This window comes from Artemia franciscana, chromosome 12 (genome assembly GCF_032884065.1).
Source record: "Artemia franciscana chromosome 12, ASM3288406v1, whole genome shotgun sequence".
Taxonomy (NCBI): domain Eukaryota; kingdom Metazoa; phylum Arthropoda; class Branchiopoda; order Anostraca; family Artemiidae; genus Artemia; species Artemia franciscana.
The window spans coordinates 23458458-23478740 of NC_088874.1; the positions used below are offsets into that span (position 1 = coordinate 23458458).

The 20283-nt window shown below is 34.2% G+C and overlaps 2 protein-coding genes across 14 annotated transcripts in view; one reads left to right on the forward strand and one right to left on the reverse strand.

Annotated features, from left to right (window-relative positions):
• LOC136033883 (uncharacterized) overlaps positions 1-20283 on the forward strand; it is a 611411-nt gene that overhangs the window by 383886 nt on the left and 207242 nt on the right. The gene's annotated exons all lie outside the window — the stretch shown is intronic.
• LOC136033882 (1-phosphatidylinositol 3-phosphate 5-kinase-like) overlaps positions 1-20283 on the reverse strand; it is a 123926-nt gene that overhangs the window by 5451 nt on the left and 98192 nt on the right. For both annotated transcript variants that reach the window (XM_065714855.1, XM_065714854.1), the window contains exons 20-22: positions 16517-16741; positions 12590-12765; positions 8423-8702 (exon numbers count right to left, since the gene is read on the reverse strand). In XM_065714855.1, coding sequence (XP_065570927.1) covers positions 8423-8702; positions 12590-12765; positions 16517-16741 — 681 coding nt within the window. The remainder of the gene's footprint in view (positions 1-8422; positions 8703-12589; positions 12766-16516; positions 16742-20283) is intronic.

Here is a 20283-nt window from a genome sequence, read left to right on the forward strand (position 1 = left end):
ACATCCTTTCAACATTCCTTGAAAGTTTTAAATTAATGCCATTGCTTGACCTACAATGCTTGAGATATTGTAGATATACCCTTTTGACACTCAGAATGCACTTATCGAATTCAACACTACCAACAACATTCTCTGAAATTTTCAACTTTATACCCTTAACTGTTCCTGAGATATTTTACGCACCATTTTAACAAGCTGGACGTAAAAAAATCTTTTGATTTAGTTCAATATCCCCTGAAGGCTTCACCTAATTATCATTAGCCAATCCAGAGATATTCCACATGTGCCCTTTTGACGACTTTAAATGGAAATCGTACCGCAGTCGATCCGCTCTTCGCCCTGCCATAACATTTTTCTTTTAAAAAGGTGTCAGTTGTATAGAAATTTTGTATTGAGAGGCGTGAGGAATAAAGTTATTTATTTCTTTATTTAACCGTGATACATGTAGTTATATTTTGATTAACTTCAACACCCCCTCAGCATTTTCTGAAAGTTTCGACCCAATACCATCAACTATTCATTAGATACTACAGAAACACCATTTCGAAAACCAGGATGCATTGAGTATCTTTTGAGTTAGCTCAATATCCTATTCGACATTTCCTAAAAGTTTCAATTTAATAATTTTAGCAGTTCCTGAGATATTGTAGCTACTGACAACTGGGTAGCACATAGTGTCTGTATGTTTAAAAGCCCCCCCCCCAACATTCTCTGAATGTTTCAATTTTATATCATTCCCTAATCGTTCTTGGAATGCTGAAGATATTGACAACCGTTTTGACAACCTGCATGTATAGTGTCTTGATTTTGTTTAACACTCTCCTCAGCATTCAATGAAAGTCTTAACTTAATACCAGTAGCCATTCCTGAGATCAATATGGAGTCAGCCAGATATGCCTTCTTGACAACTTGGATTCACCCAGTGTCTTCTGATTTGATTCGAGCGCAACATGTCCCTCAGCATTTTCTGAAATTTTCCACTTAATAACTTTAGCCATTCGTGAGATATTGCAGATAAGCAGTTTTGAGAGCCTGGATGCCCTATGCCATTTCGACAATCAGGATGCATCAAAACTCTTTCAATTCAATCCAATAGTTCCAGCCGTAATAGTAGAATTTGTATTAGCATTTGCAGTCACAGTCGCAATCGCAGTAGCAGTTGCAGTCATGAGCTGTCACATCTGCAGTCGGAAGTTGTCGCAGTCAAAGTTAAAAGTAGTCACACTCGACTGACTTCTTGTGGACTAAGATAGAAAAACTGTCGTTTTCTTTTCTTCTGGATCCCAGCCTCCGTTCTTTCTTTTCCCCTCTGTTTTATTTTTCACCTTTTTTTCTTGAATTAAATTTACCAGGAAAAAAAATGGAATTTCAGTTTACATACTGATCTGACAGGATTAAACAACGCCAGAATTAATCAAGTACTGGGTTTTGAGCTTATCTTCAACCTTAAAATACGCTGTTTACTCAGCTTTCATAAGCATAGCCCACGTTCGGACACCTGGTTTCGGCATGCTGAACTTATCCCCGAAATTGTGGCCGAACGTCGGAATTTGCCCTCTCGTGGGATGAAAATGCTAGCTACAGACCGGTGAAGATGGAAAGTTTTGGAAGATGCCAAAAGACAGACAACTAATATGAGAACACAAAGTGAGTTTACGGCCAATCTATTACTCACAATTAGGTGTAGGTATTAAAAAAAAAAAAACTGAACAAAATTCTAGATTTGCTCACCATAAAACAAGATGCAATCTGATATTTTTGGTAAAATTACTAAAAAAGTATTTTTTCTACCATCCTTTCTGGAGCATAATAGGTTATATCCTATCGACTCTGGGGGCTTTATAAGGATGAAAAGCATCCACACATTAATATATTGGTATCGAAGAGAGAAGCCTCACTTTGGGCTATGTCCCCCGTACAAGACCAGGGGCGTTTTCATACTCAAACCAGGGAAAGAGGAATACTCAAACCCCCGGTCTTATAGAACGATTACGTTGACTTCCTTTCGATTGAAAGTGAAGAAACGATCCATCTATTGTTTTCTGATAAGTAATCGGGAAACAAAGAACACAATATCCGAAAAGCAAATGTGATTTAAGATAGGAGGCTCTACAGACGCTGCACTAATTGGTGTGGCGGGTAGAGCAAACCCTAGAATGTAAAGAAATACGCCTTAGGCATATTCCTTGACACACAAAGAGCATTTAAAAATGCTACTTTTGAATCTATAGAAATGGCCATGTAGGAAGCGAAACTTGATAGATCTATTCAAAATAGGATTCTCATACGCTCAGGAATTGGCGGATAGTTGTTGAGCTAAATGGAATGAAAAAAATCGAAGACTGTTCAGATAGAATGCCCGAAGGGGGGGGGGGGTTAATCTCCCCATACATGTGGAGCCTAGTCATGAACCGCCTGCTGAATTTATACTAGCAGCAATCCAGATATTGCCAGGCATATGCGGGCGACCAAGTGTCATTACTGAGAGGAAAATGTATAAGGACACTGTTTGAATTGGGACAGCACATGCTGGAAAAAATCCAAATATGGTCACAAAATCATAAACTACACTTTGCACCTGAAAAGAGTGAAGTAGTAGTATTCACAAAAAGAGGAAATGACAAGGTCCCTTTGCTCTAAAAATATATGATCACACATTATCCCTGAAAAAGCAGGTGAAATACCTATGGATAATAATCGACCAACAAATGAAGTGGAAAGTTCATTGTCTTGAAAGGGCAAGGAAAGCTACAGCTTCCCTAATTCAATGTCAACAAAATGTGGGAAAGAACTGGGGCTTAACTCCCAATAAAATCATGTATTTAAAGACGGTTATTAGATCGATTTTGTCATATGGAATAGTGCTTTGGACCAATTCAACTCTAATCGCGAACCACACAACCTTCTTAATAAGGGTGCAAAGGTTTAACATGCCTATGGATTGCATCAGCATATCATGGAACTGCTAGGGCTTACATGGAGCTGATCTTAGGACTTCTACCCGTAGCAAATTTCATTCCGTATTTTCTAGGGGGAATTTTTCTCCTCTATAATATATTATATATATATATATATATATATCTTTTTCTGTACTTCCCATTTCCAACAGTCTTCCAGCTCCCCGTTCTATCCCGAACGTTTCAGCCTGAAAAAGTGTAGCAAATTTTCCCAGGTTATAACTGATTATCTCCTTGTCCATATCAGGAGTATTCTGATATACTACTACTCCTGTCCCTGATTATCCATTAAGCCGCGAATCATCTTTGTAACATATTATCGCATTACTCTGGTAACGCGACAGTTTTATCTCCTTTTCCACTTCTTTTCTGTCCTTTATGACAATTTGTTTTGCCTCTTCCATTTTATTCTTGGGATAGCATTAGCTTTAGACATATGCAGCTCCTTGTACTGAAGTAATGAGCTACTGATGTCAACATGGTCTTTACTTTACCTGTTTATTACCTGCTGTCTTTGGGTCCATTGGCCGTTTATCTGTAGTCTAACAGAACCTTTCACTGCTTCTTCCTCTAGAAAATTTGCTTAAATTCTCTTTAAGATATATAAATATATATATATATATATATATATATATATATATATATATATATATATATATATATATATATATATATATATATATATATATATATATATATATATATATATATATATATATATATATATATATAATATATTATAGAGGAGAAAAATTCCCCCTAGAAAATACGGAATGAAATTTGCTACGGGTAGAAGTCCTAAGATCAGCTCCATATAAGCCTTAGCAGTTCCATGATATGCTGATGCAATCCATAGGCATGTTAAACCTTTGCACCCTTATTAAGAAGGTTGTGTGGTTCGCGATTCGAGTTGAATTGGTCCAAAGCACTATTCCATATGACAAAATCGATCTAATAACCGTCTTTAAATACATGATTTTATTGGGAGCTAAGCCCCAGTTCTTTCCCACATTTTGTTGACATTGAGTTAGGGAAGCTGTAAATCACATCTATCTTAAATCACATTTGCTTTTCGGATATTGTGTTCTTTGTTTCCCGATTACTTATCAGAAAACAATGGATGGATCGTTTCTTCACTTTCAATCGAAAGGAAGTCAACGTAATCGTTCTATAAGACCGGGGGTTTGAGTATTCCTCTTTCCCTGGTTTGAGTATGAAAACGCCCCTGGTCTTGTACGGGGGACATAGCCCAAAGTGAGGCTTCTCTCTTCGATACCAATATATTAATGTGTGGATGCTTTTCATCCTTATAAAGCCCCCAGAGTCGATAGGATATAACCTATTATGCTCCAGAAAGGATGGTAGAAAATATGAACCTATTATATTGGTAAACCTCTGACAGATGGCAGTGCATGTTTTTTAAAACGGCTGGCCTTTTTTAGTAATTTTACCAAAAATATCAGATTGCATCTTGTTTTATGGTGAGCAAACCTTGAATTTTGTTCAGTTTTTTTTTTAATACCTACACCTAATTGTGAATAATAGATTGGCCGTAAACTCACTTTGTGTTCTCATATTAGTTGTCTGTCTTTTGGCATCTTCCAAGACTTTCCATCTTCACCGGTCTGTTGCTAGCATTTTCATCCCACGAGAGGGCAAATTCCGACGTTCGGCCACAATTTCGGGGATAAGTTCAGCATGCCGAAACCAGGTGTCCGAACGTGGGCTATGCTTATGAAAGCTGAGTAAACAGCGTATTTTAAGGTTGAAGATAAGCTCAAAACCCAGTACTTGATTAATACTGGCGTTGTTTAATCCTGTCAGATCCGTATGTAAACTAAAATTCCATTTTTTTTCCTGGTAAATTTAATTCAAGAAAAAAAGGTGAAAAATAAAACAGTGAAAAGTTCTGTTAGACTACAGATAAACGGTCAATGGACCCAAAGACAGCAGGTACTAAACAGGTAAAGTAAAGACCATGTTGACATCAGTAGCTCATTACTTCAGTGCAAGGAGCTGCATATGTCTAAAGATAATGCTATCCCAAGAATAAAATGGAAGAGGCAAAACAAATTGTCATGAAGGACAGAAAAGAAGTGGAAAAGGAGATAAAACTGTCGCGTTACCAGAGTAATGCGATAGTATGTTACACAGATGATTCGCGGCTTAATGGATAATCAGGGACAGGAGTAGTAGTATATCAGAATACTCCTGATATGGACAAGGAGATAATCAGTTATAACCTGGGAAAATTTGCTACAGTTTTTCAGGCTGAAACGTTCGGGATAGAACGGGGAGCTGGAAGACTGTTGGAAATGGGAAGTACAGGTATATATATATATATATATATGTATATATGTATATATATATATATATATGTATATATATATATATATATGTATATATATATATATATATATATATATATATATATATATATATATATATATATCTTAAAGAGAATTTAAAGAGCTGGTAAAATAAAGAATTGGATTGCTACGAAGCCATGAATAGCTTGGCATCTAAAGGAAACGAAACTACCCTGGTTTGGGTCCAGGGCACTCTGAAATAAAGGGTAATGAGATGTTAGATGAAGCAGCTAAGGCTGGGACATCACTGAGATATTATGGTCCAGAACCTTTCATCCCAATTTCTCAGAGTTGCCGGAAGTCAACACTGAGGGGTTGGAGCAATGAGAGAGCGGAACAAAATTGGCATAGAAAGGTGAGATGTAACGAAACGAAAGAATTACTTCCGAAGTTCAACCCCACCCTGACTAAACATTTTCTACGACTGAAAAGCTCCGAGACAAGAATGGTTATAAAAGCCATAACAGGAATTTGAAATTTTGGGAAATATTTTTTCTGAATTGGGAGGGGTGAATCCCCATTATGCAAAAAATGCGAGTTGCCACTGCGGAACAAGGAGGCATCTGATAGAAGAATGTCCAGCTAGGATTAGACACCGGCTTGAGATATTTCATAATATTACTGTTAAGCTTGAGGACATGGTAAGGGAAGGAGAAATCCGACAGCTGGCAAGATATATGGTAAGGGTGGGAAGGCCGAACTCGTCTTTAGTCCCCCATCCAACCATAAATAGAGCTTAGTTTCTGGGGTGTAGAGGTAGTGGGCCTTGAAGGCCTGAGCCCCGACTCACTGAAGTGGGTCCACCCCTCCTAATAATCATAATCATAATCATAATTTGTCAGAGCTTCAGTAATCCACCAGAAGTCTCCATAGGTTTTAATATTAAGAATCTCAATTTGAGATTATTAGCTTTGGCCAAACATGGCTTGTGCCGATCATTGACCAGTCTCTCCTAGTAGTAGCAATAATTCTACTGAAAATTTCAATTTCCTACATTTAGCCGTTCCTGATATATTGCAGGTGCACCCTTTTGATAACCTAGATGCACGTAATGTCTTTTGGTTTAGCTTAACATCTCCCTAAGCACATCCTGGAGTTTCACCTTAATACCCTTAGTCTTTTCTGACACACACAGGATCAAAATGCCCCCCTTTCCTTCCCTTTAGTCTTTCATGTACTTTATTCTTTTTATAATTTGCAACGGTGTTATGAATAATTACCAGAAACATTTTAAGTATTAAGACAAGTTAGCTATCAATTTTGATATATTGTGCCCTTATAAAAGAGTTTAGTATTGATTCCTTACTTAAAACCTGTAAATCCAAAAATGATAAAGTAAATTATACTTTGAAAATTAGAAAAAGTACCCCCACGTGTCAGTTTCTTCTGATAAAACCAATGCAACTGACTATAGACGGATGACTCTTCAGAAGACTGAAGACTGGCGACTCTTCAGGAGACTGAAGACTGACGACTCTTCGGTGGTTTGAGAGTGTCCTTAGGTTTAATTCTTACTTGTCTAAAATTATTAGAATCTGGCCTCTTTTTGCAAAATCCTTTCTCAACTTAAAGATTTAGTATCCCAATGAGTAGCTTAGAAACTATTTATTGTTCTTATATTCAAACCTCACTTGAATACACTTGACCACTCAAACATAAGTGGCTTACCAAATACCAGGCATCTAAAACTGAGAATATTGAAATAAAGTCTCGGAAAATTAAGATTGGTTCTTCCTTTAGTACTCATGACGATGGTCTAAACCAGCTTCTTCTCACTTTCTTAGAAATAAGACAGGATAAACTTACAATGAACTTAAGAATGAAAAGCCTTCAACCTGAATTTACCACTCACATTATAATAACTTGGCAACTAAATAAAATATTGAACTTAATAAAAAAAATAACAATAGATTTCTGCTACAATACAATTTACCGGTCCCATTATATCTCCCTGTCAAGACGACTTGGCAACTAAATAAAATATTAAACTTACTAGAAACAATACCAGTAGATTTCTGCTACAATAGATTTTCATTTCGGTAGCAGAAATATAATATAATACCTTAGTGAGATATTTTAGTCTTTTGAACTAAGGGTTTTACTGCTAGACATTCCAAAACCACTAAAAAACCTGAATTCAAAAGACTTTATTTGGATTTTAATTGCTTCAGCTTTTTGCTGGACCTTGCATCATTTAATTATTTTGTAATCTCGGACATGCTCATGTCTGATTTAACGTATTCTAGTGAATAAATATTTTCTATTCTACTTTTTAAGAGCCAATGGTGACATTTTGCAAGAAATAGTTTTCTTTCAAATAGTAGTTATCAAATAGTAGTAATAGTAGTTCAAATAGTAGGCTACAACATTAGGCAATAAAGAGCGTGTTATTTAGGATTTTATTGTTTTTATATCATTAAAAACCTTACAACTCCACTAAAAATGCTGATATGCCAAAGGTTTCGGAAATTGTGATGTTTTAAGTTCAAGGTCAAATTGTAATTTTTAAAATTCACAAATAAATTTAAAAAATAACATTTTCCATTGGAGAAAAAAACATATGAGGGTTTGCGGTCGCTCAGAAGTCCGCATAACTCCTTACCTATTAAATCATTATTTAATCAGATCTATTATAAATAAACCAAAATAAATAATCTGTAAAATAAATGACATATCACAAAAATATGTATGTATGATAATAATAAAACACAAACAAAAAATTAAAATAGCAGAATTAAAAATAATAATTGGTTAAAAATAAGAGAAATAATAGGAAAATGAAAAATAAAAGGAAAATAATAGTAGCTAATCATTTCCTTCCTTAACAATACGGAAAACTTTCTTAAAGAAGCTTCCAGATTTTTTTTCTTAGAATTGTTCCCGTTGATAAATTATTTTGAATATTTTCATTATCAAGAATTCCTAAAAAACAAGCATTGAATTTAAAGTTCGATGTCTTGAGCTTATAAAAAAAAATGTAAAGAAAAGAGGGGTATCGTAGAGACATGAAACGAGAAAAGATGGGAGATACATACACACTAATTCTATACAGCTTTCCCTTAAAAAAACACGGCAAGTGTCTAGACAGATAATTACCTGCTTCTGTAGATGTCAGGAGACACAATTGTAGGCTGTTTTCCTTGACCACCGAGTAATCCTGAAGACTTGACAAAGGTCTCTAACTTTTTATCCCAAGTAAATGTCCTCATGTAATCAATTATTCCGATGACAAATTCATCATTTTTATCATCAACACCAACCAAAAGAGAATAGTCCATTATAAGATGAGAAGCAAGAAACTGTGTATCACGGCTAAGTGCTACTTTGAGGACGGAAGAAGAGTGTGCCCGGATGTAAAACGGATTGTCAACCGTAACTATAAATAACATAATAGTTAAAACATAAATTGACTTTTCGTTAATAAGGTCTATTTGTCGGCATCTTAGTTAAACTTATTCTCTACGAACCTTTGCCTTCAGAACAGAAAACACTACAATTTTGTTTTATCCGCTATAATAGCTGACATGAGGTTGTCACCAACAAGATATATAGGTACCAAATACTCAAGACATTAAATACAGAAACTAAATCATATGTTGCTTCAGAGAAGAAAGTGCTACTTCAGTGGCAAAACAATTAATTGAAACATAGGTAAAACAAAAACATTTGAGAATTAACTTACAAAATATCATGGACAATTACGGGGGTCCCACCCATTCAAAATGTTTAAACACATTGCTTTGATTTTTGGAAAACACTGGCTTCTGTCAAAAACTGCCAATTTTGCAACAAGAGGGGGGCAATTATCCTTCAAAACCTACATCGTGTACTTATTTTTTGCAAATTCCACCAAATAAAGGGAGAATATGGAGGAAATTCCCATCTCCGTATTGAACACGGACGATTGAAGGCATGGCAATAGAAATTAAATTTCGACATATCAAGGACCCCCACCAAAAAAAAGTCCCTGTGCGACTTTGCAATAATCTATTACCGCTAGTCTTGTATAAACGGTCTATAGTATCCGTTCATTTGGATTGGAGTGAAAATACATTGACGGCAAAATTCAACACTAACACGCCCTTGACGCTTAAAAGCAATTGTCTACTTCGTAATTTTTCCTCAAAAATTTCTTGATCCTATTCGGGCTGTTTTACTGAACAAGATAGGGCAATATAGTTCAGCCTTAGCTTCAAGGTTTAATGTTAAATTCCATTATTGTTTCCTTACTTTCAGATTTTACCATTATTGTCATTTTGGCTTCAGATCTTTCATTCCTGTTCTGGACTATAATTCCTCCATGCGTTCCAAAAATATTAGACTCAAATCTAGCTGAAAATTATAGAGTTTTTTGGGGAGACCCAATTCGTCATTAGATCTGAAAATAATCTTCAAGAAGAAGAACAAAATGATAAAACTGTTTTAGAACACAGACAGATGGGAAAAATACGCTAAACAGATTATTAATCTCCATCTAAATGTATGTCCCTAAAATGTTCTAAAAAACGTCCTTAAAAGGAGAGAATGTTATTTTCTTGTCAAGGACATTTCATTCATAAGTATTTAAGAATGCTTTTTAGAAAAAAAACCCTGCAAGGTAGATCACGAGCCTTCCATCTCAGAGTCCATGATTAACATTCGTGTAATTCCCCAGGAATTTAAATAGAGTCAATTTAAACAGCCCTCGCAAGTGGCAGTGGGGTCAATTTTGACAGGGGGCACGCACCCCCTAGATTATGAGAAACACCTTTCTTGATATATTTAATGAAAATGGAGTTTTTGGTGTTTTCACTGAAAAAAATACCCCTCGAAAATATTTTGAAAACTAAACCTTATTTCCTCCCCCCCCATTACAATTTTTGTGAATTGAAACCACTAGTATATGGAGTGGGGATCCAGGAAAAGTTTTTAGATCCCTTTTTGAATGTTTAAATTCTAAAGATCTGATCATTAGTTAGACTCCGATGCTAAATAGGTCGAGCATGAACTAACAACTGAATATAATAACAGTAGATAACCCTTAAAATCACAAAGAAATAATATATTTTTTTTAAGTTAAAATAATAATTTTGATGAACATTTTTTGAAGGAAAACTAAAATGGTTTTTAATGCAATAGACAATATCCAAGAACTTCCGGTTGCTGCGAAAAAAAAAGAATTTGCACAAAAATACTCTGGTTACAAATAACAAGCTTTTATTTTCTCTTTTTTAGTTTAGAAATAGCAACCACACGTCAAAATTAGCATAATATGAGGACTTCAAAAGCAAGAGCAATGAAATCCCTACTTTTGAATTGTACTACCATAGAATATTATTGAATTTAACCTGATTTAAAAGACTTCAAATTTACACGTTCAAACAAAAACAGTTTCAAACAAGAGAAATAGGATAGCCATCACAAAAAACAGGATTTCTAAAAAAGATGGCTTAGCAAAAAAAAAAAATAAAAGAAAAAAAATAAAGAAAAAAAATCTGCTTCGACACAGTCTTCAACTTCAAGCACATTAGCAAAATAAAACAAATAAATACAAGAATTTGTTTTTAATTTCTATACAATTTTCTCATCGTGTAAATTATAAAAAGAATTCAGATCCAGCACCGTCACTTCTTTGTCACTTATCTACTATTTATTTTATATATTAGATATACCAAGACAAGCAACTCATTATTGCAAATTAAGCAGAATTTTCAGAGAGAATATCAAAACGACAGTATTTGTAAGAAAACTGACCACAATTACCGTCTTTAAAGTTTTAAAATTTAAATAAAGATATCAACCGGTTAACTATGTTAACGAATTTCTACCACACCAAAGTTCTAAAAACAAAGTACAGAAGATTACCCCCCCCCCCCCAACATTTGAGAAGCAACAATTTTGCAACTGAAAAAAGTCAAACTAACTAAAAAGAATCCAAGAAAATCCTAATTTACACTAAAAAATGCTCGAATTTTTTGGTGCTCATCAGCTAATATGTTTTTTTTATTTATTTGTTTTAATAATAATTACAAAATAAACTATATATACACACAACCACCCAGGGAAGGCTCTAAAACCCTCCATTCCTATATAATAAATTGCAAAATCAAAAATTCCAAAACTGAAAAGGAACCACAGAAGAGACATCTAGAATGGGTATCGCGGTGCACCTTCGCAAAATTGATGTCATTTCTAGTGTTTGATAGGCCAGAAAAATAACTAGAAAGGAATTTGGGCCAAGGTCTTCTTAGATCATTTAAAGGCAGTACACCCAAAATTCCAAGAATTACTATTTCCAGGAGTTTCCTGTTCTATGTAGTATTTGGCCCAGTGTAACAAGTTAAAGCATCAGATTAATGTCCAAGCCACATGATAGCCACACTTGTTGATAACACAGCCAATATTTATGAATGAGAAGTATGCTTCCTTGATTTAAATTTCAAACTTGTATTACAAAGGCAAAACTTTGAAATGGCAAGAAAACAGTTTGAGAAGCCTGTAGTATCAATACTATGCTTCGAAATATTGCCTACTAATACCGTATTTTTGTATATTTTACCACAGTAATCATACAGATAGAAAAATTGAATTTCCAGGCTACCTCATTTCATCTTCTCTCATTGGATTTCCATCTTTCTCATTTCAAAAAAATTGCCTAAAATCTTCACTTGAATTGGTCGATCATAAAATTGGCGCTTTAAAGTTGATTAAATACAAAAAAAAACTTTTTTTTTTTAAACAGAAAGTAAGGAGCGACATTAAAACTTAAAACGAACAGAAATTACTCCGTGTATGAAAGGGGATGTTCCCTTCTCAATGCCCCGCTCTTTACGTTAAAGTTTGACTCTTTCTCTCAATTCTACTTTATTAAACAGTAAAAAACTTTAGCGTAAAGAGCGGGGAGTTGAGAAGGAACATCCCGTTTCATACACGGAGTAATTTCTGTTCGTTTTAAGTTTTAATGTCGCACCTTATTTTCAGGTAAAAAAAACAGTTTTTTGGGAATTTTGAAAAAAAATTGCATTAATCCACAAGTAGTATAACTACAATATAGCCCAGACATTTAATTTCGTAAGATCCTGCTCTCCCACAGAGGGGATTCGATTCCTCTCCCATCCCAAAAGTAAGCAGCCTGGAGTTGGATGTCTGGTGTATAGTTAGTGTCCTTGGGGACTGTTGAAATACTAAAATTCAACTCCGGTTTTTGTGCTGCACTTCGACCTCCATGGGTACGATTTTCCACTAGCCATTGTGATAATACAAGAACACGGTTCAAATACATACCTTGAATTAAGTTCTCATCTAGCATCACTAGTTCTGCTGCACTGCGACCAGCAGTTGGAACCATTCGGTTTCGAACGGAGCCTTTTAGGTCATATGTAGCTGATATTTCACGCTTATAAAACAAGTTTTCCATTACCAGAAGGTCTTGCTTTGAGGTCAAACCAGTTACATTGTTCCTAAAAAAAAGTATTTCAAACTTTCTCAAATGATGATGAAAACCAAACAATACACACAACAAAAAGCCAATTTAAGCTATAAAAAAACAAAAAAGTAAAAAAAAAGAAATAATAGAAAAAACATTCTGGCAACACATTCAGCGGCCGCCATCAGCGGAGGATGAAAATAAATAAAAATAAGGAAAAATGAAGATTAATAGACTTTTCTTCAAAAAGATATAGGACAAAACCAAAAAATGAAAGTAAAATTTTAAAGTCCTGCAACTAATATTCCGTCTTATCTTTAAATGCGTATTTTATTTTTAACTAGCAATCTGATGCTTCTCATTACCCGCATTTCAGCGCAATTCAGAATTCAGTTTTTTTCAACGTTTTGTACCCTGATTTAAGTAATTCCGTTTTTTAAGAATTTAAAAAAGTCTTATCAGGGCCACTCCTATGATTTTCTCGAAAGATTTTGGGATTTTATCACGAAGTTTAGGATCTTGGGAATAGAACATATATTCATATTCAATGTTACCTAAAAACTATACTAATTAGCCTACACAAATTATTATTTAATAACTTTGGGCTATCTTCCAAACCTTTGAGTGAAGTTTATTAAAGATTAGACTAATAAAACCAAATTGGTTGTTAAAAATATACTAATATTTAGAAAAAATTCCTTGAAGCTTGATTACACTTTATCTTTTCGAAGGATAGAGCGTCTTCTGTTTGTTTTACGTCTCACTTATTAATTCACAGTAATTTCTGCTCGTTTTTATATGAGACAAATAAAAAACAAGTTTTTTCAACTGAAAGTAAAGAGGAACATTAAAACTTAAAACGAATAGAAATTTTTCCGTATATGAAAGCGGTTGTCCCCTCCCCGACGCTTTGCTCTTTACGCGAAAGTTTGACTCCTTCTCACAACCCTACTTTTTAATAGCTGGAATTACTAAAAGTACTTAGTTTTTAATGCTGCTCCTTACTTCCAGTTGAAAAAAACTTTTTTTTTATTTATTATCTCTTGTTCTTTTTGTCTGAATAATGCTAGAAAATCCTGCACCTCCTTCATGGAAATTCTCTTCCCTCAGGATAAATTCCTCCATTGCAAGATCCTCCGACGTAACCCCCTACCCCGACCCCCCCCCCCCACGAAAAAGCCCCCCTGAAAACGTCTGTACATTTATCAATAACCATTACTGGTTATTGTAAACAATTGTACTGGTCATGTAAACAATGATCAAAGTTTGTAACTTGCAACCCCTCTCCCGGGGACTGTGGGGGATTAAGTCGCCCCCAAAGACATAGTTATTGGGTTTTTCAACTATGCTGAACAAAATGACTATCTAAAAATTTCGACCTGGTGACTTTGGGAAAAAATAAGCATGGGAGGGGGCGTAGGTGCCCTCCAATTTTTGACTAAACATGATGAAACTCATATATTTAAAATCAGCATTAAAATGCGATTCTTTTGATGTAACTATTCGGTAACTATTGAGCCAGGTCGCTCCTTACTACAGGCCCTTACCACGAACTGCTTGATAAATGCAGCTTATTTCACTTTTAAATGTTCCCTTTACTGTTCGCAGAAAAAAATTCGTTTTTTAAATTAAATTTTCGGTCATTTTTTCATTGACGTGGTTTTTGTAAATGTTAATGGCAGTGGTGTCGGCTTATACGATAAATTAATAATAATTAGTGACGGGACTATTACTTTCTAGGTATCTTCCAGAATCAAAATCATGAACACATTCCTGATTCTCAAAATGATTACATCGTCAAGTTATATTTATAAAATAAAGGATAGCCTATATAAGGTTTCAATTAATATGAAGCATACCCTTTAACAGTATTTCCAAAGAGTTTTTGATTGTAATAAGATATGCTAGTTTCTCATAAAATCAAAAGTTAATTATTTCTTCCATATGAAAAAAGTCATCTATTTTATATACATGCGGAATGTCATGTTGCGAAAAATTCGGTTATTTATTTTGATTATAGTACAAAGATTATACTGAACACTTCTGTTTGGGTTTAAGACTGACTTACTCTCTTACCTTTTTTTTTTTTTTTTTTTTTTTTTTTTTTTTTTTTTTTTTTCACAGTCTGGAAAATTTGAAATCTTTAACTATCAATAAACACCTAACTTTATCTGGTAAAGTACTTTTTTCAATTCTGTTAAAATTGTCACTGCACAGCATTTAGCACAGATACGTGTATTATGACCCCAAGCACGAACACGTGCATTTATAATGGGCGGGGAGGGGTTACCAAAAGCCCAGAAATAGGTAAAATAGATGAAAATTGGAATAAGTCAGAATAAACAAGTCATTTTGGTTCAGAAGGTTTTATTTGGTCCAGACATAGGGTTCAAAAGAAACCCCTGCATACGTGTATAGGCCTATATGAAAATAAAAAAGAAAGGAATAAATTAGAGATATAGATAAAATAAATATAGATATGCATATATAGATATAGATTAATTAGAGAATTAAAGACAAAGTTAGAAACCAATTAGAGATATAGACAAAATAGATATAGATAATACATATATAGATAACACAGATATAGTTATAAAGATATAGATAATACAGAGATATAGATCAATTAGAGAATTAAAGACAGAGATAGAAACCAATTAGAGACATAGATAATAAAGATATAGTTATATAGATATAGATAATATAGAGAAATAGATCAAATAGAGAATTAAAGACAAAGATAGAAACCAATTAGAGATATAGACAATATAGATATAGATAATACATATATAGATAACAAAGATATAGTTATAAAAATTTAGATAATACAGAGATATAGATCAATTAAAGAATTAAAGACAGAGATAGAAACTAATTAGAGATATAGACAATATAGATGTAGGTAATACATATATAGATAATACAGATATGGTTATATAGATATAGATAATATAGAGATATAGATCAATTAGAGAATTAAAGACAGAGCTAGAAACCTATTAGAGATATAGATAATATAGATATAGATAATATAGAGATATCGATCAATTAGAAAATTAGATATAGAGATCAATTATTCTCCTCCCTAAGGACTTGTACTTCAAGGCGATATATGCTAGAATATTCTCAGAGCAGCTTCCCATAACGTTTTCATGTTACTTTCTAGAGGGAATTTATTCCTTGTTTCTGTTATGAGGTTTTTGGTGTACCTTATCGCCTTAGAAACAATGCACGAATAAATAATGCATAGGATTCCAATACACCTTAATTATTGACAATAATATCATGCTTCTATTTAAATTATTATTTCTAGTCACTCCGGATGCCTTTAAGTTGGGGAATTTCCATCGTGCTTAAGAATTCCATCCCAACCAGTGTTGATCTAAATTAGTTTTTTTAATGTTTTTCGTCAAGTCAATCGAGAGTTTTCTTTCCTATTTTTTTTTGTATTATAATCTGTTTCAAATTGTCTAATTAGTTTTGCATATTCTACTATCTATAATATATTCCTCATTCCACGTGCTTCTCAGCCTTCGTTTCTTTCCCAAACCAAAGATGAAACTCATTCTTAAATCATGATATTTTCTAATTCATAGTCCTAATCATAGTCCTAACTCACATTCCTATACAACTTTTCTACATGGTTCTCAACATTCGTTTCTTTCCTCGACCCTAAATAGAGCAATTTCGACAATTTTTTTTTCTACACCTATTCTCACATATCAATCTAACGTTCTCACATATCTCATATTTCTATGTAGTACGAAAAGAAATCTTTAACCTACTTATAAACAGTCCTATACGCTCCAAGAACTTTGCAAAGTGCAGTCGGCTTGTTGTCAGCGATGGACTTTGTCATGTAGGAAACATAAGATGGAGCAATATCCATTAGCGATTCCACTTCATGTCGATTCATCTGCTTGATCACGAAGCGATCATCTAGAGTTTTGCAGAAGGTAAGACCAGACTTACCACCAGCTGCTGCCCACGGAGCACAACGTGATAAGGATCTATAAAATTAAAAGAAAATACGATTTAGCAGTTTTTAAGTTGAACTCAAAATTACGACCGGATAAAACTAAATCCATGCTCCCCAATATGATTTTATAGGCTCCAGTCTCACTGGCGGATCCAGGGGGTGGGGGGCCCTGAGCCCCCTCAAGATTTTTCCTGACACCTCTTATCCTGTTTTTGTTTCTTTTTTTAGCATAAATTTGTCAATTTGGTCAATCATTGGCGCCTTCGTCACATTGCCCTCCTCCCCAAGATTTTGCTCATTGGCACCCTTGTCACACTGGGCCTCCCCCAATTTTCGCTCTAAATCCGTCCCTGTCCAGTTAAGAGGCCCAAAGATTGAGCAGCCTACTCATAATCTTTTAAAAATAATAAATTCATCTGGGAACTAAGGAAAGTACTGAAAATTTTGCACTGCTGAACGGTTCACTCAGCTGAAACTAAAACTCTTACTTGTCAGCAAGAAAACTTAAAATGTAAATATTCAGTTGAACTGACCATAATTCAGACCCTCGTTTGAGGCAAATTATTATTATCGGATATGACAGAGCTCAATAACACCTCAATCACAGAGCTCAAGAACCTCAATTCGCGACTCGTTTAGTTACTTTGCTTTTACAATAAACATACTCTGTTAAAGGACATTCTTCAGTCCAGCGCCAAGCAGGGTCTTAATCCGACCCAAATAAAAATAGTTATTATTATATATCAACGTTCTCAGAAAAACTAAGTCTGGTTTGTCATGGGCATAGGGAACTAAATAACATCTTTAATGTGTCTTCAAAAAAAAAAAAACGACGAAAATAATGCTAATTTTCACATCAATTGCTAGGTCTCTCAATATTCGGCAAACATTCACTGTATACGCCAGATAATTGCTTACAAAGGAAACGATAGACTCCACATACTCCACATACCACATACTCCACATACGTTTTTGTTGAAGGTTCAACAATAAATGCTTTTAGGAAAACGTCTTACAAATACGTAGATTATTACAAATCTTACACTTCTTATGTATTCTTAATTTACAAAAGACGACACTGCTCATAAAAGCGCAATTTCCTTCTATAGGGTTTTATTACTAAGTCCCCTCCCGAATTCTATGCCTGTTTGCATCTACACCTATAGAAGGCAGTAATAAGCGTATTTTAATCTGGAACTGCTAGAATACCAAAAAGTTTGCCAAGTAGGACTTAGTTGAAAAGTATAAGAAATTAACGAGAGAGGAAATCAAATATTGCCCCTGATCTAAAACCAAAATATAAACGTTAGCAGAAAAATCATAAATTTTTTTCGTAAATCCCTAATAAATATATTGGTTATTTATTCTTTTATGATATCTTGTTTTACTTTTGCTTTACGTTGCCGAAAATAAAAGGCTCAATTTTATCAAAAGGTCACGATGGATATATTTGTAGGTTTTTTTTGTTGTTGTTGTTTTTTAAGTCATTTTTGTGTACTAGCTGTAATATAGCAAATAAAATAGTGCAAACAATAAATTATACCTAATTTTCCGAAACTCAAAGTTGAATCCATGTAAAATTAACGCCTTCAACTGAAATATAAAATTTAGATGATAATTTACCCTTGTTTTTAAGTCTTCTGGTTTTAAGCTCTACTAGGTAATGTTGTGCTATCGGTGGTATTAATAGCTTTAAGTTCCAATTGAAGTCATGTTCCAGCACCAGTGACGTCAATTCATGAGATGCAACTGTACAAAATATAAAAGGATGGAGGCAAATTTGTCATTTTTTTCGATAAAACATCAGAAAAGGGTATTGTCACAATTAAAATATCCCCTAAAATAGGTGTATTTTTTTTTAAATAGAGGGGGTGGGGTAAGAGACTCCTGAATTGATGCCACTTTACAGCACTAAGGATTCACTCTTATCAGAAGACGGTTTATCGTCTATTGAAAGAGTGAGAACTATTCGTTATTATGGTGTGGCTATCGACGAGAATCTTTCATGGAAGGATCACATTAAATTTGTTCATGCGAAAGCATCACGTGGCACTGGTACTATGAACCGGTTGAAAAATCTTATTGCTTAATCCGCACTTGAGTCACTTTATTTTACTTTAGTATAATCTGATTATGATTACGCAGGATTGGGTTACCTAAACACTTTTCAGTCTAATATTATTCCCCTTGAAAAGATCCAGAATAAGGCTGCTCGTATCCTTAAGTTATTTCAACCGTCTCCCTCCCTTTTGCCAAATAAATCAACGACAAAATCCTTAAATACAATTATGGATATTTTACCAGTGAGTCTTAGTGTCCAGTCTTCTTAATTTTTGTTTAAGGTTAGATTCGAGCGCGAAGCTCTTCTGAAGTATCTTTATCAAATGGTGCTGTATTCTTTATGCCTCAAAACACCTGTTCCTACTCAATCTAGATCTCCTCTATCTAGATCTCGCCAAAATACGAGAGGTCAAGATTTATGTGGGGCTCTCATGGCACCACTAAAGTTAATAAGGTTTTTCATGAAAGTGCAAACCATGAAGTTTGTCCCACTCACACAAGGATTTCAATTATTTGAATTTACAGCAATTTTTCATAGAAAGTAGCTGGAATAATCTTACATGGGGCTGAGAAACCATATTTTTGAGCATTTTTTCCTTTTAATAATAAATGAAGATATTTTTTTATGTAGCCCTTATTCTTTTACCTAACAAAATATTTAAACAAGTATACACTATTATATATATAGACACTAATTTGTGTATGTTTTATTAGAAATTTTCCACAAGTCTTCTGCTATTGGTTGGACTTCGCAGACTTCCTTGAAAAAGTTAAATGAAGTTCAACTTTTATTTCCAACAGCAAGAAAGTCAACAAAGTTATGTGAGGAAAACGGTTGATTAAGTTTGTATATAGCTTTATTAACTCTATCGACGCCGTGGGATCCCCTCATTACAGTGCAGTAAATGGTTCCTTTGATTTGGTCAAGGTTTGTAACATCTATAGATGTAACGTTGTCACTTACTGCCGTTAGATCTCAGCTCCAGACGTTGCTCATACAATGCTTCAGAAATTAAGAATTTATTTGTGGCGAAGGTAGGTGTTTTTATATCTCTTATTATTATTATTTGTTAATAAGCGGATCACGTCTTTCTGCACTCCCTACCTGCTGTGGCTCGATATGACGGTAGGCCGGAGTGGCATTTCAATGTTATTTGTTTTTAAACTAGTTTAGGCAAGAGTAATTTTTTTCAGTGATAAAGTGTATTTTTTTTGTTGTTGTGTGTTTTTTTCGTTGGTATGCAAGCTTTGCTCCCCGCCAAGAAAAAAAAATGTAAAATACTGGAATTTATTTTTATTTATAATAAAGATCCTTGAATCAGCTTTCCATAGTCTTTGGGACACATATATTCACAAATGGCCCAAACCCACGATTACCTTGTTTTCAAATAGTTACATTTCCAGCCAACAAAAATAAAAGTAGTAAAAGCCGAATCTGGAATACTTAATTACTCATGTCATATTTGGATGAAGTGCTTTCTAAAAACCCAAAATTTGGCAATCTTATCATAA